Source organism: Cryptomeria japonica, chromosome 4, assembly GCF_030272615.1.
Source record: "Cryptomeria japonica chromosome 4, Sugi_1.0, whole genome shotgun sequence".
In the NCBI taxonomy this organism is placed as follows: Eukaryota; Viridiplantae; Streptophyta; class Pinopsida; order Cupressales; family Cupressaceae; genus Cryptomeria; species Cryptomeria japonica.
This window is the reverse complement of record NC_081408.1, coordinates 119,307,937-119,330,601: the sequence shown is the minus strand read 5'-3', so window position 1 is coordinate 119,330,601 and position 22,665 is coordinate 119,307,937. Positions and strand designations below refer to the sequence as shown.

The 22,665-nt window shown below is 37.8% G+C and overlaps 1 protein-coding gene across 1 annotated transcript in view; it reads right to left on the bottom strand.

Annotated features, from left to right (window-relative positions):
- The window catches only part of LOC131074136 (V-type proton ATPase subunit c''2-like), a gene marked incomplete at its 5' end in the record, with an annotated part of 58,630 nt that extends 36,875 nt beyond the window's left edge, over nucleotides 1–21,755 (bottom strand). The window contains 2 exons of the mRNA XM_059218896.1: nucleotides 21,435–21,512; nucleotides 21,619–21,755. Of these exons, the coding sequence (XP_059074879.1) occupies nucleotides 21,435–21,512; nucleotides 21,619–21,755 (215 nt within the window). The remainder of the gene's footprint in view (nucleotides 1–21,434; nucleotides 21,513–21,618) is intronic.
- Between the last annotated feature and the right edge of the window lie 910 nt (nucleotides 21,756–22,665).

Sequence of the window (22,665 nt, the reverse complement as noted above, 5' to 3'; positions counted from 1 at the left end):
GATGTGTTTGACTTGGAAAGCCTTATAGGAAATTCTCATGAGGTAATGGAGAAGAAGGCCACAAAAATGTCTAAGGTAATTAGAGATGAGACAGGATCCAGAAAAGTGCAGGTAGCTACACTAGTGGTGGACAAATATGAGGATGAGATTCTTGCAGAAGAGTATGACTTAGAAACATTTGAGCTTGGTCCACTTACCTCTGAGCAAGCGATGGAAGAAGCAACTGATTCATTTGAAGCACTTAAAGACAAACTTAAAGAAGAAATGGAAAAGAATAAGAAGCTTGAAAGGGAGGTCAGTGCTTGGAGGCTATTTTAGTCACCTTAATTAGCCCTTGAGACGTCAGGATCCAACAGTATCTCCTTTACAAGCACTCCCTCTTGAATCAGTACGTGAGGCAGAAAGGGTGAAGGGCTTTTTTCAACTTATAAGTTCTTGGATTGATAAATCCCACACGGCAGCCGTTGAATTTACAACAAGAATGATGAAGACAGTTCATCGAGCTATCCAGGTCCTTGAGATTATCCATAATCTAATGATAATTGTAGTTGCATTCACTCACACTAGAGATGTTATCATTCCTGTCTTACAAGTGATAAGACAAACACCAAGACGGATTCTGGCACAAGAAAAGATAATGGATGGAGGAACCCATAACCTCCTACAGTGGTCAGCTCTGCTCCAGATGAAAGAGGTCCTTTTTGAAGACATCAACACCAGATGCAGTCGAGTTGAAGGTATCATTCATCCAATTCAAGATAAGGTGTTTGAGGTGTTGTGTACCATTCTTGACAGGTGGATCGAGATCGAGACAGATGTGGACATCCAAGAGTTGGAGGATAGAATCAAGGTCATCTTTTGCAAAGAGGAGAACATCATCACAGATAAGCAACGAGATCAGATGTACACTACTATGTTCCTGATTGAGAAGACCAAAGAACTTGAACCTGGATGGGAGACAGCTCTTCTCACTGCTTTTGATCAAGTCCTTCACTTGGAAGAACGAATGAAGAATCTTCCTAAGATTCCCATTGCTGAGGTTGAGGGAATTGTGTCCAGATTCATTGAATATGCTAAGAAAGAGCATAGGAAAGGGAACAACCTTCTAGATGAAAAGTTGTTATAGGATGATGTGGCAGCTTAATTCCTATTGGTCTATGTCTCCTCGGTTTTTGTGCCAATTCTTTATTGGCTATGGATTGTTGATGTTTATCTAAATGGGGACTTTTTTGTAACAAACCCTAATTAGGGTTTAGGTGTCAAAATCTCAACCGTTGATCTTCTTTTGATCCGGGCCATTCATTGTATTTGAGGATGCTATATATACCCTCACTCATTTCATTTTACACAGTTAGAAAAGATATAGAAGAGAGAGAGCTTAAAGAGAAGAAAGTTAGAAAGTTATTGTTGTAGCAAGATTGAGTAGTGAAGAAAGAATTTTGAACAATTGTTGTCCATTTGGCTATGAGATCAATAAAATATTGAAGTTATGGTGTTTTATTGCAATACTTGTGGCTATCTTCATGATTGTTTATTTTCTTGAATCACTCTCAGTTGAAGTAGCATTTAAGTTTTGAGTTTGAAAGACGAAGTGTTGTGCTTGATCTTTGATAAGATTCATATTCCAAACCACTAGCTTCTTATTGATTGTAAGGACGCCTTGTGTGGTCAACTGGAAACCTTGAGATTGATTAAGAATTCAATCATTCCTGGAAGTATTGATATGTATCTCTATGATAGTATCTATATCCTTGATGATTTGAAAAACTATTGAATCCCCTTAGAAGATCGCATCAATTCGAGTAGAGTTGTAATTTTTTGGCGAAACTGAAATTGGTAGAATCTTATCAAGTGCAGTCTTCATTGAGTCATTCTTAGGATCGGTTCAAGTATTTCTTCTTTAAAACCCTTATCTTTTGACATTTTTTGAAAATCTGTTAGTGTTAGGAAAATCCTGTTCCTGCATTTGGAAAGAAAGTAACGTGGACAAGCTTTCTCTGAAAGTACGTAAGGCCCCTTGAAGAAACAGCATATACAACGACCGCTGGTGCTTATCCACACGTAGAGATCCTACAACAACAAACCTTGAAGTCATCCCGATTGATCCTTTTTGCGACATCTTCAGCATTTGGAGACTTTAATCAAGAGAGGATAAGGTACCTTTTAGGTATTTTATTCTGTGTTTGGTCGTGTACAGAATACACATCAACAGGTTGGAGGCGCAAGAACACCATGTCTCCAACCTCAAATGATCTCTCAATCCTATGGCGATCAACATATACCTTCTGCTGATTTTGGGCTCGTTGAATGTTCTCCTTAAGTGCCTTAAGAATGTCTTGGCTCTTCTGAAGCCAATCCTGTGCCAATGGTGCTCTACTATCGCCAAGTGCCAAATCCATAAATGTCATAGCATCATAACCATATAGTGCACGAAAAGGAGACATATAAATAGACATATGATGTGTCGTGTTGTAGCAAAACTATCTTAAGTACAACCAACGAACTCATGTACGATGCTGTCCTGACACATAGTTGCGTAAATACTCCTCAATCCAGTTATTCACAATCTCAGTCTGACCATCGATCTAAGGGTGGTAGCTAGTGCTAGGTGTCAACTCTATGCCAGTGAGTCTAAACAACTCTTGCCAAAAAGAACTCATGAACCTATTGTCACGGTCACTGACAATGGTCTTTGGAAGACTATGGAGCCAAAATACCTCTCTGAAAAATAGATCAGCAACCTGTGAAGCTGTATAATCTGCTACTATGGGAAAGAAATGAGAATATTTTGTCAACCTGTCCACAACTACATATATGCAATCTTTCCCTTGCACTTTGGGAAGTCCAGTGATGAAATCCATTGAAATGCCTGTCCACTTTTGCTCCAGAATGGGTAATGGTTGCAGCATACCAACAGGGTATGTATTTACAGTTTTATTTTGTTGGCAAGTAATACATTCCCTTACATGCTGTAAAATAGTAAAACATCATCTTTGAGACCCTTCCAAGTGAACTTCTCTTTAATTTGCCTATAAGCCTTACCATACCCCTGATGTCCTACTACAAGAGTATCATAAAAAGCATGTAAAATCTGATTTTTCAGTTTAGATTCCGGAACCAAATATATTCTTCCCTTGTAGTAAACACATCATCCACAACCGTGTACCTATCATCCTGAATGATTCCATCCATAATCTCACAAGCATGTTGACTTTTGGAATATTCTACCAAAATTTGAGATTTCCAATCAGCTGAAATCTCACTCAATGAACAAAGAGCAACAATAGATGGCTTCCTCGATAATGCATCAGCAGCTACATTATTTTTCCCCTTGACATATTCAATGTCAAAATCATATGCTTGGATCTTACTGACCCATTTTTGCTACCTTTCATTGAGATCTTTTTGATCTAAAATGTACTTAAGGCTGTTATGATCAATTTTAAAAATGAATTTCCTTCCCACTAAGTACTGTCTGAATTTCGTGAGAGCATGCATAATAGCCAACATTTCTTTATCATATGTAGAGTATAGTTTTTCATTGTCTTTCAATTTCCTACTCTCATTCACAATAGGATGATGATTTTGCATAAGTATTGCACCCACACCTTCTCTTGAAGCATCACTTTCAAGCACAAAAGGTTGGGTGAAATCAGAAAGTGCCAATACAGGACAAGTGCTCATCACCTACTTAAGCCTATCAAATACCTCTGGTGCCTCCTGAGTCCATCTAAAAGCCCCTTTCCTGGTGAGATCTGTCAAAGGTGCTGCAAGCTGAGAATAACCTCTAACAAACCTCCTGTAATAAGCACATAACCCAAGAAAACTACACAACTCTGAAATGCTCCTGGGGGGTGGCCAATCAAGAATAGCTTGGATCTTTTCCTGATGGACTTTAACTCCATCAACTCCTATCACATGACCCAAGTATAAAATCTCAGTGAGCCCAAATTCACATTTGGACATCTTAGCATACAATTACTAAGATTCCATAATGCTCAATACCTCATCTAAGTGCCTCAGACGTTCCTCCCATGATTTGTTGTAAATCAAGATATCATCAAAAAACACCAACACAAATTTACGCAGATGCTTATTAAATATGTGGTTCATGTATGACTGAAATGTAGCAGGGGCGTTAGTGAGACCAAAAGGCAACACTAAGAACTCATAATGACCGTAATGGTACTTGAAAGTTGTTTTGTGAATGTCTGATTCGTGCACCTTAATCTGATGGTACCCCGATCGAAGATAAATCTTCGAAAAATAAATTGAGCCATGAAGCTCATCCAACAACTCATCTATGCGTGGAATGGGATACCAGTTCTTAATGGTTTTCTTGTTGAGTGCAAGGTAGTCAATACACATGCATAGGGTCCCATCCTTCTTCTTCACCAGCACAACTGAAGAAGCAAACGGACTAGAACTCGATCTAACGAATCCCATGTCCATAAGTTCCTAATGGTTTTCTCTATCTCATCTCTGTAGACCTTAGGATGGCGGTAGGGAGTGGTCATGACTGGTTTTGCTCCCTCTTCTAATTCTATCACATGCTCAAAGCCTCTATCAGGCAGTACACCAGGTGGTATATCACCGAACACCATCCCATGCTTATCTAAAATCTACTGAATATCAATGTGATAAGTTTTGCCATCCTAAGATGAAGGTGCTTTAGATAAAATAAAGCACTGTGTAGCTCAAAGGATATTTTATGCCTGATGATAGTCTCCATCCTACAAGAAGAAACCTCCTTGGGGCTTCCATCTGACAATGCCCTCAATATTTTCTTCTTACCATCAGCTTAGAACTCCAACTGCATCCTGCGGTGATCAATGACATATTTGCCAATCCCTTGTAACCACTGCATAGCACTGACTGCATCATAATCCTCTAATGGCAAAACATAAAAGTCATTTGTCAACGTGTAGTCTCCCATCTGGATACTAAGCTGAGGAATCTTCCTCGTACATCCCAACACTGCACCATCTGCAACCTTCACGTCAAATACTAAGAATTCCTCTATCTGCAACCCACGTTTCTCTACCAAGTGCTGACCAATAAAATTATGGGTTGCTCCAATATCTACTAAACACACTACATGCTGCCCCTGAATAGTTCCTTTCAATCTAAAGGCATGGAACTTAGGATAACTCGAGAGAGTGGCCATGGTGACATTGGTCGTAGCCTGTGCATCAGTAGAATCAAGTTCTATTTGTGGCAGCTCAACATGCACTTCCTCATCATCAGTGTCCTGTATGATGAATAATGATGAATAGTAAGTACTCAACAGATACTAAGAGGGGGGGGGGGTGAATCAGTATAGACAAAAACTTCCTTAAACCACTTTGACTGCAAAGACTGAACTAACTGGTAAACAGTATCACCGATCTAAAACAAGGTACTACCGGTAAAACACAGTATGATTGTGAAAGACATAAACCGGTAACACTTGGATCTTCACCACACCTAATATCTCCTTTCCACTTCACCCATATGCATAAACAAGTAATACATCAGAAATATAAAGACCACTGGATCAGCATCCATTACCACTTAACAGAAAATACTAATCATCACATGAAAAAGCATCACATAGAATCACGACATTGCATACAATATTGATGCAAGGGAAATGCATCTCTGACATGTGCTGGAAGTCGAGCCCACTTATCGTTGGCAGCCATAACTGTATCCTAGAAAGTGATTCCATTATGTGGATCAGCCAAGGGAGGTTCATCTTTGGGAGTGAACCGAGGGAGCATAGGCCTGTCAACTGTCCTCATGTGGGTCTTGTCTCTCCGTGGTGAGATGGATGCGCTTCCCAGGGAAAATGGAGTCCTATTGCTGCCATGACTCCCTGCAGCTGAAACTATCCTGCTACGACTCCTACGCCTTCCTTTGTGATTCCCTAAATCCATCCTATCCAGTGTGTCTTGTAACCTATTAATTGCCTGAACAATTCTTGGCTGTGATTCAGCCAAGCTCCTCATGATCTAATCAGGATTGAGTGGGTTTTGTCTTTCCTGTTTGGGAGGGCTCCTTTGTCCTTCTGGAATATCACCCATATTAGTCTCAAATGGTGGTTCAGTGACAAAATTCAAATCCACTCTAGGTCTCCTACGTGTGTAAAACCTGTAGGTACCAAATCTGCCCCAATTCATAGAATTTCTTAGATGACCCTCAAGCTGGCAAGATCATCGCTCTGATACCACTAAAAGATGTCGACTACTGGATGTAGCAATTTGATTTAGTTTTCTGATTCTGATTTCTTTGGCCAGCGATATGGAAATTTGGTTCCATACATTTCTTTTGTGCTTTTGCAATATATATGCCTTCTAATTTTGACAATGCAATTGAACAACAATAATAAAACATAAACTAATGACTGGAAATAAATTTCAGATTGACTAATTTTCTAACAGCAATTAACAAATGCCAATAAATAGTGGAATTCAAAAATTATATGCCAAAATTGGCCTACCAAGAGTCCAACGCCTTGCCTGGAGGGTTGCTTTATTGACTTAAATCTAAGTTACCGGTTCGGGTTTGAGCACCGGTTCGGGTTCGAAGAACCCGGTACGCCGGTATGGCAAAATTTTGAAAAGTGGTTTGGGTTCGTTTGGGTTCGTTAGTACAAAAACATGTAAATTATATATATATGCAGCCTATAAGCATGAATTAAGATTAGCATGTCTCATAGCATCATATAAACAACAAAACCAACATAAACTTGTAATCATAGCATCATGATCATACCATAACAGCATCATATACATCAAGTTTAATATCAAAATGATAAAATATTCAAGTATCATTGTTTCAACTTTCAACAATTTAAAGTTTGATCATTAAATGGATTCTCTAATGGGGGTTTGGGGCAACGCCCCCAACGGGGTCAAGGGGCAGTGCCCCTTGCGAGGGTCTGGGGGCAACGCCCCCAGCGAGGTCAAGGGGCAGAGCCCCTTGCGGGGATCTGGGGGCAGCACCCTATTGACGTGTATTTTGTACACTATCAAACACAGAATAAAATACCTAAAGGTACCTTATCCTCTCTTGAGTAAAGCCTCTGATTGCTGAAGATATCGCGAAAAAGGATCAATCAGGATGACTCCAAGGTTCTTCGATGTAGGGTCTCTACGTGTGGATAAGCTCCAATGGTATGATGTGATTTGCTGGAATCACAAGGGGACTTACATTTGATGATTGAACTTCTGATCTGCTTTGCTGGAACACAGGCTCTTACTAGCTTAGATTTGAAAAAATGGAAAAAGGATGAGGGCGAAGAGAGGATCTAATCCTAATACTAAGAATGTAGGAGCAATGATTGATCTTTGATGAAACTCTAACTAGGTCTTGTTTTGACATCGCAGGACCATCTCCACAAGGCTAGTGCGATCTTCGAAGGGAAGCTTTATGATGTTCAAATCATCACTGCAGGCATAGACACCATCAGGTTGATGCATATCAATGAAGAAGCGACAATTGAAGTTAAGCTTAAGCTGAATGATTCCAGTTGACTACACAAGGCAAGTCTGCAATCAACAAACTGCTAGTAGTATGGATATGCGAATTTCACCATCGATCAAGCATATTTCTTCCACTCATCTAATAACATGAAATCAAATATGAGAAGTATAAAGACCATGCAAATTGTCGAATCGACCCATAAATTTCACCATTTCTTCAATGAAGTTACAAGTCTTTTACAACATCATCTTGGCAACAATCTTTGCCTTCTCTCTCTACTCTACTCTAATTGCTATTCTATCAACTATATTCTAACTCTTCCAACTAACCTATTCTCTCTAATTCCTAATGCCTTTACAAAATGAAATGCCAGGGCTTATATAGTGCCCTCAATACAATTCGATGGCTTAGATCAATTCGAGATCAATGGCCAAGATTCAACAATGAAAACCCTAATTAGGGTTTGTTACAACCATTACATAACATTTAATACTTGACCAATGATAAATTTGTATTGCTTGGACACATGTCCTCTCTGAAAAAATCGACCAATGGATAGCCGGGGTAGGTACATTGGAGTTCGTGCCACCTTCCATGAGTTAGGTACATTGAATCTGGAAATGCTGAGGTGGACCACACTGACTGGAGAAGTGATGACTAGGATGCCACCTTGTCTGACACTTGTAACTTGGTAAATATTCAACTTGGTGTTGTTGAGAAGCTAGCTTTAATTAATTCATCTGGAACTATTTGCTTCTTCAACAAACCCTTGTTCTGACTTCTTGTGTCCTTGATTTGCAGGATGATGATGTACCTCGCCCTGGAACGCTGGATTGGAAGAGGTCGCCCTTGTCCTTGCTTGATCGTCCTTGAGGAGACCGTCCTTGATCTGGCTGGATTTTCCTTGAGGAGAACCTTCCGACTTGCAGATCCTTCGAGCTTGGAGTCGCCATCTTGATACCTACACAACATTTCAAAATTAGTAATATATTTTGCAACGTGGAAATATAGACTAGAAAGAGGATTTAAGTTTTAAATTAGGAAACCTCATGATAAATCTTTGAATTATCATTTCCTAAATTTACTAAGCCACTTGAGATTGAAAATTGAAAATTCAAAATTGAGACTAGGAGAATCTCGCCATACCTCCACTTGGGAATTAACTCTAAGAAAAGATGCAAAATTAAGCAAGTTTGCTAGGCAAAATGTGGATCAAAGTCTTCAAAATGTGCTTCTTCTATCAACTTCACCACTTCTAGCCTTCAACGTCTTGAGGAAAATTCGCTCCACCTCTAGCCTTTAACTGGCACTCCTTTATTGCTCCTTCAAAATCGCACTTGGACAAATGATTGAAAGATGGATTAACATGCTCAACACACCCCTCTTATATAGGCGCTCATCTTGATAATTGCCCCTAGGCCGACTTGGAAAATAGGCCCAAAAAACAAATAAAATTTAATAAAAGAGGGGGCCGACCTTGCAAAATAATACCCCAAGCGCTCCCTTTTTTTAAAATTTAATTTAATAATAATTAATTAAATGTCTTTGTAATTAAAAACCTCGATTTTTTAAAGGCTTTAAATTAATTATTGAATGTCCATGCGCTATTTTTAAATACCAATTTAATTAAATCTTTCACATTTTTATCGAATTTGGCATTTTAATGTAATTCGAAAATATTGGCGCCTAAGCATGGGAGGAATAAGGGACACTAACCATATCGCTCTGGTCCCTGGGAGAGGGACAGGAGCGCTCCTTCATTTTGGCCTTGTTTTTCTTGTTTTTCACGTTCAGAGTCATGTCTTAGACGTCCAAAATAGCATTTTAATTGGGAATCTTGAGCTTAATTTGTCCCTTTTGTGGAAGGAGTGCGCTTTAAAGTACTTTCGCCCTGGTCCCTTGGTGAGGGACAGGAGCGAACTTGCCTTTTTCCTTGGGTCTTTGTCTCTTTAATCACCAATTTATATCGCAAGGCAAGTAACAATGTTATCCATTCATTCCATGCAAACTTTACTCGTCCTTTACAATGCAAATTTGATATTTGAGTGAATATCGCCCTAGTCCCTTGGTGAGGGACAGGAGTGAACCTTTGTTCCTTGTGCTCATCCTTGTTTATATCAACTTGCAACTGTCTTCACGGTGTAAAATGATGTTCCTTACTCCCTTTTGAACACTTGAAATGTGAGTGGCAACTTAAACTTGGACACACTTGAACATTTCGCTCTGGTCCCTTGGTGAGGGACAGGAGCGAATTTGGGCATTTCCATCACCTTTGCGGTCTTTGATGCTTTACTTTCTCTCCGAGGCGTTCCAAACATCATTGCCCCTTTGTGTCTCAGCTTGGAGTGATTTAAGCTTGGAGGGAATATTAAATAACCTTGAGTTCGCCCTGGTCCCTGGCTGAGGGACAGGAGCGAACTTTCACTTGTAGGCTCAATCATGCTTTGCTAACTTTTAAAACCATCTTCAATGGATCCGCGATGCTTCCCTTCACTCATCCTTGACATGTAATTTGCTTCATCTTGGCGAGAGATTTGTCTAAGGAAGAAATCGCTCTGGTCCCTGGGAGAGGGACAGGAGCGCCTAGGACAATACGGGCTTCACTTGGCGTTTTTGCAATCTTCAAATTATCTTCAACGGACTCGTTACGCCTCCTTTGCTTGCCTCAAACTTAAGACTTACTTGATCTTCGCCCAAAACGTGTCTTATAGGGAAAATCGCTCTGGTCCTTGAGAGAGGGACGGGAGCTATCACTTAAATTCGCCCTGGTCCCTGGCAGAGGGACAGGAGCGATTGTGCTTCTAGGGTCAATTTTCCTCATGATTGCGCTTTCAAGTTATATTCAACTGATAAAATGTATCTCCTTTGATCTTCTCAATTCGCGAAATCGTTCAAATCTTTCAAGGACAAGGCAATTTTGGATTTCAAGCTCCGGTCCTTCAGTGAGGGACAGGAGCGATTTTTGTCCTCCAGGCCCAAATGCTTCACTTTTCACCATGAAATGTCTTTGCTAGGGAAGATATCATCCTGCCTCATGCTATGAATAAAAGTTAATGTCCAAAAAAAGGTCTAAAATTGCACATGAATAAAATCGCTCTGGTCCTTCAGTGAGGGACAGGAGAGAATTTGACCTTCTAGGCAAAAACTTCATCATTTCATTGCTTTTGATCAAGTCTGGATGCTCCATCATGCTCATTTTGCCCTTCACCATGCCTTTGATGTCTCAATTCGTCCAAACAAGGTCAGGAATGGCTCAAATAAGTATTATCGCCCTAGTCCCTTGGTGAGGGACAGGAGCGCTTCGCCTTGGTCCTCCTCGGAGGGACAGGAGCGAAATTCGCTCTGGATCCTCAGTGAAGGACAGGAGCGAAATTTGACTTTTCGAACTCTCTATCAGGATAACTTTTATGGAATATAACATTTACTTATACTTTAAGTTATATTCCATATATACTTTCAAGATGTTTGAGAGTGGTTTTAGACCTCCAAAGTTATATTGCAAAATCTAGTTTTTGGAGGTTTTTCAATTTCCAGACTTAGTCAAATTTCAGGATCAGGACATTCCAGACTTAGCCAAATTTTCAGGATCAGGACATCACTCAAGCCGAACTTGCTATCCTATTGATTTCCCCGACAGCACTCAAAATGCAAAGGCTAACTAACAAAACCCTAAAAGACCAAAAAACAAACCCTAAAAAGCAAAAAAGCAAGGGTCCCCATTTGCAATGGGGCGATGTGTGAAAACGTCACAACACGCCCCCAGCGAGGTCAAGGGGCAGCGCCCCTCGCAGGGTCCCGAGGCAGCATGGCGTGCATTAATTTTCTGCTTTTTTAAAACGTCAGGAACAACGCCAAAGAAGTCAAAATTCTGATCAAGGTGCATTCTCCCGTACGGGAATTGTGTTTTCTGACTTGTTCTTTCGTACAGACTTGTTCTTCTCTCTTGAAATTTTAATTTTTTATGTGGTGGAATTCAAAAAAATTAAATTTTGCAAAAAAAAAATCCATTTTTGGGCTATCAGACCCCTGGGTTCGACTTGGGTCCTCTTGGGTTCGACCTTGGGTCCTCTTGGGTTCGCCCTAGTTCGAACCAGGCCTGTGAACCACGAACCCTGTTCGAACCACAGGCGAACCGAACCCGAACCCCGAACCCGGACCGTATCGGACTAGTACCAGGGGTTCAAGGGGGCCGAACCTGGTAACTTAGACTTAAATGAATCCAGATGTTGTTACAGGAGCTTCCATTGAGTTTAATTCTCCTAACTAGTGATTATCAAAGACAAATCTTGCATGAATAGATGAAGCTGCTGCAATTTCCTTCAAGCTCCTAGGAGACTTCACTGAAAATGACCAATTTTCCCCACTGATTTGCTCATAACTCACTCCAAGGACATCATAAACTTGAAAGAATGATTTTATTCTTTATTCCTAATGCTAACAATGAAATTTGCACCAAAAAAACAGATGTAAACCCTCCAAATTATTTTTTATTGAAACCCCAAGCAAGCTAGAAGTGTACGGCTAGGCTGGGAGAGGCATGGCTGGCCACAAATTGCAAAATTTCACCAAAATCTACCCTCTAACTGCTCAGATCTGATTCTCATATTCAATTACTGCTCTAAGTGTCAAAATTCTTCCGATTAATCCCCTTGTTGGATAGATATAAGCATTCCCAGCCTTCCAAATTGACAAAATATGAAAGGGTTTTCGTCCTTTCTCTCAAAAATGGAGGCCTCCGTCCCCAATTCCAATCCACACACTTGCAAAATTCATTTCAAACCTGCAAAATAGTTTTCTTCTCAATTAATTCTCAATCACATAATGCAAAAGTGAGCCGCCAAGTCTTATTTTATGCTTCTTGCCCTAGTTCGATCCACCTTGGACATCATAGGAAGATTCCATTAGAATCTTTTCTCTCCTCATAAGTTCGGATTGCAAGGGACTTTTAATATAAAGTCATTTATTAAAAGATAAAGTAACTTATAAGTCACTTTTATTTACCTTTTCCAAATTTAGAAAAAGTAACTTTATAATATTATTTAGTATTAAGGCCCACCAAAGCAAGATTTGTCTAAGTATAGGTCCCCTTTGGCTAACCCATCATCTCCCAACACTGCACTTCACTTGTGGAGATAGGTGACAGGTGGATTTAAGTATCTGGATAGCAACTAGAGAAGTGGGGACATTACGAAATTTGTATTGAAGCTTGGATCATAAATATGTGGGAAAAACAAATATGATCTAAAAACTTTTAGTTTGCAAATATAGATTACTATCAATATAATAAATAGAAATAGGATAATCCTAATCATAAAAAATAAAAAGAAAATCAATAAACTAGCTCTATTCACTTTACTAATTAATGAATATGACAACAACATCTTCATCTCAAATAATTCATCTATATCTTACTATCAACGTAACCCTTGCACCTCCTTTTGGTGCAAGTGCTAGTATTATATTTATTCTATAATGGTAATCTTAGTTGGCATCTTAGTTGTCAACTCATTTGTTTTTTTTAGTTCATTTAGTGTAACTACTGCTTTTTAGTTTTTAGTTTTTTATCTTTTAACAGCATTTTAGCTTTTTAGCTTTTTAGCTTCGTGTTGAAGCTTCAGTTGAACCGTTTGTTCTTTCTAGAGCACCGTCTTGTAATTCTCTTTATAAACGTTGTATATTAATGAATAAAATTCATTCGATTTTTTTTCATTGTATCAGAGTGGGTCGATGGGGTGTTTCAAAAATTGGCGAATTTCGTGACCTCTTCCTCCTGAAAAAATATTCCAAGAATTTTTTTTAAGAGATTTTTTTCAGATCGTGGGTTTTCTGAAAGATTCGAGTAGGGTTTGTGGGTGGATTTTCGTGGCTGTGGCTTTCCCCAAATTTAGGCGGCGCGATTTTTATTTTTGTCCGCCGCACAGAGCCTAATCACCGCGATTGTTTTCCTCTCTCTAGGTACCTTTGTCCTTTGTCTGTGTTTTTCAATGGCTTTCTACAGTCGATTTTCCACTTCGTTTTTTGTGGGATGCACAACGCAATCTCTTTTCTATGCGCTTGATTTATCATTTTTCTACTTAAGTTGGGGTTTTGTCGGATTTTTTTTGTGGCGGCATGTTTTTTTTTTTCAATGCTTTTATTCAGCCCATGATTTTTTTTTCACGATTCTTCCAATGGTTGTCTTTGTTTCCGAGCGATGTTTGACTTTCTTGCAGTGGCACATCTTTTTTTTACCTATATTTGGTGCCATGAATTTCTCAACATCAGCATGTTTATGGGATTTCGTCTTTTGTGTTTCTCGCGGGTTCTAAACCCACAAACAAACCAAGTCACAAATTTTGGGCACACAATCTATTTTTTTGTGTTTCTAGATTACACAGCGGCTAGGGCACGTTATTCCATAAATGAAAAAATCTTTAAAAATCGCCAAAATTGCGAGTTGAACTTGCAGACGATCTAATCGTCTAATAAATCGCAGAAGATTTTTTTTTAAAATCGCGATCTAAGCAGCAATAAAATCAAGAGCCAAACCCTAAAAAATCACGTTTTTTAAACATATTATTGTGAACCTAAAAAGCGACTTTTTTTTACAAGGCAATTTTATTTCTTCTAAGCGCGCGACTGAAGACATGACGGTCGATGGAGGTTGTGGAAGCTTCCAAGACATTGCTTGCGTTTCCTTCACCACTGTGCTCATGGCTCTACTTCTCTCGCTCTTCATCTTACTTGCCTTTTCAAGTGCTTCTATACGACCTTCTTACAAGACAAATAATAATACATAGGACTTGGACGAATATTACAATATTTTTTGTTAGAAACATTAATCATACCCAATAACCTACTAGATGGGTATAGCAACAGTCTCATATATATGTTTTCAGTCGAATGAGAAAGAGATGGTTTAATGCTTTGAATGGCATCCTAGACTTCATATTCTTTGATTCATATATAATCTATAAAATCCAAAAGTCTATTTATATATGATGAAAACCAGTAATATGTTATTATGTTTTATAAATTTAGTGTATATGTGTGTTTTTTTAAGAAATTATATTTTTTAAGAATATTTTAAAAAATTATATATTTTCAAATGTTCGATAAATTTGCCGATTTATTGCCCATTATTTCCCGATTTTTTAAAAATTTTGGGCCAGAAGATTTATTGCCGATTAAGATTTTTTCATCTTTGCGTTATTCAATGCAGTTTTCTGTGCCCTATGGATTTTTGGCTAGGGTTCTATAATTTTTTCCCATAAAAAAATTATGTCAGTTTTACAATTTTTTGGCCTTCAAAAAATTTGTTTGGGTTTTCATAATGTTTTCCAACAAAATTGTTTGGTGGGTTTTATAATTTGCCCCTTAAAAAAATTACTTCTATCTTTTATTAATTTTTTCCACAAATTATTTTTCTGGGTTTTCTGATTTTTCTCCACAAAAAATCACAGGAGGGTTTTGCTTGATTTTTACCTCAAAATCAAGGTTTTTTCATGTGATGTTTGCTTTTTTGCGGCGTGACATCTTGGGTTTTCACAATTTTTTTCCTCAAAAATTGTTTGTAGAGTTTATAATTTTTAAGGAAAAATTATCATCTATAATTTGCAATGTTCGCATGAGATTTTGTTATCTGGGTTTTACCATTTGTTCCACAAAAACGATGATTTGTAAATCCAATTTTCAGGGCTTGACGATTTTTTGGACAAAAATTGTGCTTTGTTGCAATCTATTTTGGGTCGCACCTGGAGTTGCTGGGGCGAACATCTACAACTGTGGTATCCTGCAATATGTTTTGGAGTTCCTAGAGCAAACAATGCTCAGTACTCTTTTGCAAAAGTTCGTGGTTTTTTGCTAAAATCGTGTTTGTTACTCTTTGGAGGGTTTGCCAATTTTTCCTCAAAATCTTTGTTTCGGGCTCAATAATTTGCGCGTCATCATTCTATAATTCGCATGTGAGGATTACATCAGGTTGGACAGCTTCTGGTACTCTTGGTCATTAACATTCTGCAGATCCTGGGAGGGTCTCCATAGCATCAGAGAGTTCTTTGCATTTGTTCATTTGTGATCAAAAGACCTGCAATATCTGTAATGTCCCCTACTTAGTGTAGTGATACCAATTAAGTTTGCCTGAGATATTTACAGAAATAAATCGGAACAAGAAGAGATAACCTTACAGTTGCAGCACATAGACAAATGAATAAGAGAAATAATGGTAAATTATTAAACAAAACATAAGATGAACTCCATTGTTTATTTATCTTAAGAACTGATTTATTTTAGTTAGTAAGAAATGTACGGTATGACTGGAATTTTTCCCAGCTGTCCCACAGGGGATCAGAAGCAGTCATATGCCCTTCGCCAAGCCCAGGAACAGTCACTAGCCCTCCTGGCTTCCCCCATGGTGTGGGTCTTTCCCTTAGTGCATACCCGGTTCTTTAGTTTTTGGTCGTTAATTCCAACCCAGAGAGTTAGGAGATGGCAGAGGCGACTTACTATGCCAGAACCAAGCCCAAGAGCAGTCACTTGCCCTCCTGGACTACTGACATAACTTAGTAGTTTCCTTCTTGGGCGGGCATCACTTCCACCTAAAAACCCCACACTCTCCCTGGACTGTCATTAATTACAGAATGTGCTTATAGTTATTGTTACTATAATAAATGTTTAGAGTTGTCCGTATGATTCATTAATTTATTCTACTGTGGAATTAATTATTCCTATACTACCATATCCATTCTTGATTTATTCATATTTATATTTAACAGTAATCGGATTGTTTTCTCACTATGAGAGTTAGAAGATGGCAAAGGCGACTTACTATGCCAGACCCAAGCCCAAAAGCAGTCACTTGCCCTTCTGGGCTACTGACATAACTCAGTAGTTTCCTTCTTGGGCGTGCATCACTTTCCCCTGCAAACCCCACACTCTCCCTCGACTGTCATTAATTACAGAATGTGCTTATAGTTATTGTTACTATAATAAATGTTTAGAGTTGTCCATATAATTCATTAATTTATTCTACTGTGGAATTAATTATTCCTATACTACCATATCCATTCTCGATTTATTCATATTTATATTTAACAGTAATTGGATTGTTTTCTCACTATGTTTGAACAATTTCATAATTATAAGAAGAATAGGCGGAAGCAATTAGAATAGACATCAGTTCCTATTTAATCGATTAAGATATATTGAATAGTATGTCTACAGAAAATAATTGTCACTCAATGTGAATTGAAATTCATTTACTCTAGATCGATACGATTTGAGAGTAATTCCTAAGAACATTAGTTTCATGTCCATTTAATACTGAAATTAACAAGAAATGGATTTTACTTAAATTGGAATGTTCTTATTTCACAGATTTGGGTATTCATGCTTATCAAGTAATCTCCGGATAGTCTGAGTATGCAGAACATACCTGATCCGTCTCTCCCGGTTTCGTTATGATCCCTTACACCCGTTCTTCTCTTTCCAAAATATATCGCACCCTTAAAAAGAAGTCTAATAGCCACATAAATAGTCCTCCATGGATTGTGACTATTGCACACAACGCTATAGAAAAGACGTGATTGACTGGAGTCATGACCTCCCATTAACATCACGCCAGGGGACGTGACTCTTAAAGAAGTCGTGACCCTTAGTGCGATTTGAACAAGAATACTAGAAACTGTTTATTAATGTGGTTAATAAGTTTAACTAACGATTCTTAATTTTCTGGCCTTGTATTAATAATTGATAATTAGAAATGATTCGAGTTAATCAAAATCTTAATATTTCCCAGGATATATATAATTAATAATTATTTCCTGTTGTAATAAAATGAATTCAATAATAAGTGAAATTAATAGTTGTGTGTAGGATTTGATACAATCAATATATGTAATCTGTGACAACTGTGATTCATGAATACAATTACAATTTGTAAATTTGACGTGGGGACATGACAATGTCTTCTGTAGGGTATTAAGCACGATGACTATTAGGGAGGGTATTGAAATAATATTATATTTATTCTATAATAGTCATCTTAGTTGGCATCTTAGTTGTCGACTTAGTTGTCTTTTTTTAGTTCGTTTAGTGTAACTACTGCTTTTTATATTAGAAGGCGTAGTTAGCTTTTTAGTTTTTTGCTTTTTATCTTTTTAAAGCGTTTTGGCTTTTTAGCTTCGTGTTGAAGCTTTAGTTGAATGGTTTGTTCTTTTTAGAACACAGTCTTGTAATTCTCTTTATATATGTTGTATATTCATGAATAAAATTCATTCGATTATTGTTCAGGCAGCAATACCTTTCCAACCCAAAAAACCTTTCCAAAGGAATTCAATGCCTCTTAGGATACCTCTATTGAAATCCAAGCCAACGGATATCAGTATGAATGAATTGAGGAGAAGGAAATGGTGTTTCACATATAAAGAACCATGGCAGCCTAGGCATCGATGTTGAGCTAAGTGGCAAGTACATCATATTGAGGTGATCTCTGATGATGCTACGGAAAGTGATGGGGCAGTTTCTGAAAATGAAACAGAAAAAAATTGAGGCACCTGAGGGAGGCATACTTGCTGCACTTATGGGAGAACCACATTATAGTGCATTCCACCTAAAGGGGGTCTTGAAAGGGCAGCGATTAATCATCCTTATTGACAGTGGAGCTACCTATAATTATGTTAATGAAGCAGTAGTTAAAAGACTTGGTCTGAACACAGTTCCAATTGAAGGGTAAGTAAAGGTGGCTAGGAACTACTCTCCCATGCACTCAGAGGGTACCCCAGATGGAGTTGGCTATGAGGGAATATAAATTAAAGGATGACTTTTATATAATTGACATGGACATGGAAATCGTCTTGGGATGCCAATGGTTATATAACATCAACAAATATGAGACCAGCCACCGAAAGATGGAGATTTCCTTACATGGGTTGAACAACAAAGATCACTGACAAAGTTGTGACAGTTGTCATAATACTGTGAAAGGTGATTAAGAGGGTTTGTAAGTGAGGGTAACAGTAAAATGTCAAGGTCACAAGAGCTAAGGAGACATTATCTAACCCTAGAGCGGGGTTAGGACACAGTGAGCATGATAGATATGTAAAAGAATTGATAGGTCCCTACTAAGTTTCAATAAGATAACCATGATTAAGACAGTCAATTGTCTTATCAAAACAAAGACTTAAGGGTGTATATCTTCAGCAAAATGCAAACTCAGAAAGCTTTTGAAATCACAAACCCTAGCCCAAAATGATATACTGAAGATAGTTTTATTGGTACTATCATGAGCTCAGATTAAAAGCAAATAAGGATGATGGAGGATCACTGTGCTTGCAGCATCAGCATTACAAGAGATCAGTGTCCTTATAAACAGTCAAAGATGCAATCATATGGCAAACTAGAAGAAACAAATACAGTAAATACAGTGATAGGAGCTTCAACTCACATTTGCAGCACATACAGTGAGAAGAACAAGTCAAATCCACATGACAGTGAGCTAGAACAGATTAGTGAGACATCCAAACAACACAATATTGGCCTTGTAATGGATAATAAGGACAACAGTCTTATCATGTCAAAGGGACAGTGCATGTTGCAGTCCCATATAGACCATGATTATCATCTCTATTTAGTGAAACCTATGATAGGAGCAAGAAAAGCTACAGCAGTAAACAGAGTTTATCAGCAGATTATGATCAACAGTCTTAAATAAGTCAAAGCCAAGATACAGTCATTTAACAGTGAAGACCAAAAAGGCCTCTTATTTCATGAATAACAGTCATGTTATATAGGGAATGAGACATAGAGCAGTCTTCATCTATGAAAAGCTATAAGAACAGCGTCAACAGTCCAAGGGAAGATTGTATGCACAGTTTTGACAGAGGCCTTGATTTGTTGATAGTCCCTTAAGAGAGATAACCAGTAAAGGAAAGAAAACATCAATCCATAGGACAGAGCACACCAAGCAAAAAGACACCATTCTTGTCAAGAGTAATGAAGGCATGTAGAATATAAACAGTAATGATGATAGATAGAACATGAGAGGAGGAGAGCAACATTATTGTGGGCAAAAAGATGACAGTCTGTATACTATTATAGCAGTTATTAAGCATCACTGTGGACGGGTTACATTCATAAAGCAGTCCTTTTGATCAGGATTACAATAATAACAGTCACAGGTTTGTGAGTATTGGCTATGTATCTCAAAGAATGAGCAGTGAAACGAAAGATTAAGGCCAAAAATGACTTTTATTATAAACTAAGAGCACCTTATGGGTTGACATATATCATAACAGCAGTTTATAGCCACAATGTTTTAGTTTTGAAGCTTATCATAGGCTTTATTGGCATATAAAGGCCTACATCTGACCCAATGCTCTAAGGGATCATCGATCAGTTGACTCTTCATGCCAACCAATTCACAATCAGCTTAAAGGAGCAAAAGGTGGGTCTTTCAGTTCAAGGCCTGACAATAAGGAGTTTTCAAGAAGAAGACAGTGGTTCCACCTCAGTTTGAACTCCCTCATGGGTCAAACATCAGTCAAGGAGCATTTTGAGGTCACGAGCAGCCAGTTTGCAGTAGTTTGAGGTGCTTTTACACATGCTTCTTTATCAAATTCGACCCTTGACGATATTTCATGCAAGATTGGACATGATTCCAAGGTGGAGACCATCAGTTGGAGCTGAGATCAAAGAGAGACAGCCAGTTCGTCTTCACTTGTCTTCAAGGCCTTCATTCTACATGACTTCTTCTTTCTTCTATCTTTTCCTAGTTATTTTCTCTCTACCTTTTGCTTTCAGAGGGCATGAAGCATTGTAGCTTAATTTCTGAGTTTTGTAGCAGCAACTCCTTTATTTTTTAATAAAATAGCAGCATTATTCCTTCTCAATACTTCTTGTATCATGTTATTGATGAATGATTTGATGAGTTTTTGTGATTTATGTTCAAAATCCTTTAATTTGTCTCATTTAATCAAAGTTTGTTGTAAAAGGATACATGGTAGGTGCAGGTCATAGAGATGATTTTAATAGTTTGTAGCTGTGAAAACACATTGTTTTCTTTCAAGCAAGCTTTGAATTCAGTCCTTTCTAGGAAACACTTCTGCATCACATGTTTAGTTGAGTTATGAGAGATTCAGGTCTATTTGTTAAGGATTTTGTGAGCTAAGCAGGTTGCAGGTCTTAGTTAGCATTTGGTGCATCACCTCCTTTTAGGATAGGTTTCATTTCAAGCAGCCTTTCTATCCTTTTTCCCATCAAAAGTTAAGTTTGTAGGAGGTATTCATCAGGGAACCAGCCTTTCATCTAGAGGTTGATTTCCATCATAGACAACCCACAGGCGTGGAAATCATCCCATGTTTCACAAGATTTCTGAGCTTACAGCTCAAGCAACATGGGTACAATCTTCGTGACAACAAGTATAAGGGAAGTACACTAAATTGTAGTAAGTGCTGAGAAGGATACCTATTAAAGTGATGAACCTGGTTCAAAAAGCACCAAACGTGATCCCAAATTAAAGAGGTCTTGATGTTAATTCCTCTTTGTGGATGTGGTGAAGAAATTGTCTTTCAATATATCCTTGATGTGAAGACCCTGACAAAAACTGTAAAGTGTAGTGGGAGGTAGGCCAGCTCCAATATTCAATTCAAGCATGTTACTAAACAAAAACCTTCCGCACTTACATCAAGTTCAAACATGTCTTTAGACAGAACAGTGCCAAGACAGAATTGAAACATATTCAACAATATTGGAGCCAAAATGGATCAAATCCAAGAAAAATCTTTCCAGCATACGGCTTAGTTTAAGGTTCAAAAAGTCCAGATTTATTTGCACTTTGAACAATCTGTAAGATCTTAAATTAAAGAGTCTTGAGAAATATTTTCATTATTCAACAATTTGTTAACCTGATATAGATACTGAATTTACTTTTATCCCCAAACAAAATTGCCAAAGGCCTAAAAAATAATTACAGAGAAAAAAAACAAAAATACCTAATCAGATTCTTAGATGTAATGCGAGGTTCTTTGATAGCCGCCCCAATAAGACTGCTCCCCGTTATAAATATGCCCCTGATCGTAAATCATCAATTCAGGCCCGTAATCAGCAGCAAAATAGAACAAAACGCAGAAAAGCTTTACAAATAAAAATAATGGAAGCGAGGGAAAAGCAATATACCAGGCAGCACCCAATACAGAAATCCCAATGGCAATGCCGATGCCCACAGCAGAATATGCGTAAGGAGATATATGTCCCAGCGCGTGCACCCACGAACTTGATTTATCAATCACATTGCCTGCTTGAATCTCACTTCTCAGCTATTAATCAACAAGAGCCGTGATACAGCTGTAGCCCCTGCCTTATGCTAAAAACTGGTGAGTGAAAGGTAGTGATTCTGGGCACTAGGAGAAAAGGACATGTGAAATGAAGAAATATCATTTTGGCAGAATATCCAAACTTCGTGGCATGCCCTACAATTAGCTGTGCTAATGTATAATTATACAGTACTACACTGTAAACACATAGTCAAATTGAAATTGTTCACTTTTTCACGATTTAGAGTTTAATGGTCAAGTTTGCATACAATGTGATAGTGTAGAATTTAATGGTCAAGTTTGCAAATGTTGTAAATTTAGATCATTTTCTAATGTCAAAATAATAAACTACATTTTTAACAGTTACTTTGACAAAAACATTCAGATCATTCAAGCACCTCTTTTATAGCTGATACACATAAATATTTTGCAAATAGTAAGTGCATACAAATATGACCTTAAATATTTAAAAAATAATCATTTATGCTTGGAGACAAGTACCTAGTATGGATGTGTAACAGAAAATGAAAAAAAAAAACATTTTAGAACCCAAAAATGTAGAACAAACAGGTTTTACTACTATATGAATTTCCATGTCAAATGTAATCTTTATATATTAGTATGTAAAAAATTTAAATGTGCCTCAACTTATATTCTGAAATGAAGCGCATAAATAAAATAGGATTATAATTAGAGGCATGTGATCTATTGAAAATATGAATTATAAATAGATGCACGGCATGAATAACAAGAAGCAAAGTAGATGATTTTTTCTAGACACGGACAAGTTTCATGGTCCAAGCAACGATTCATTGAAACAATGACTAAATTTAATGAAATACATAAACAATGACTAAGTTTAATGGAATACATGTGTTTATTGCTTTTATAATTGCTAATTCATTAACAA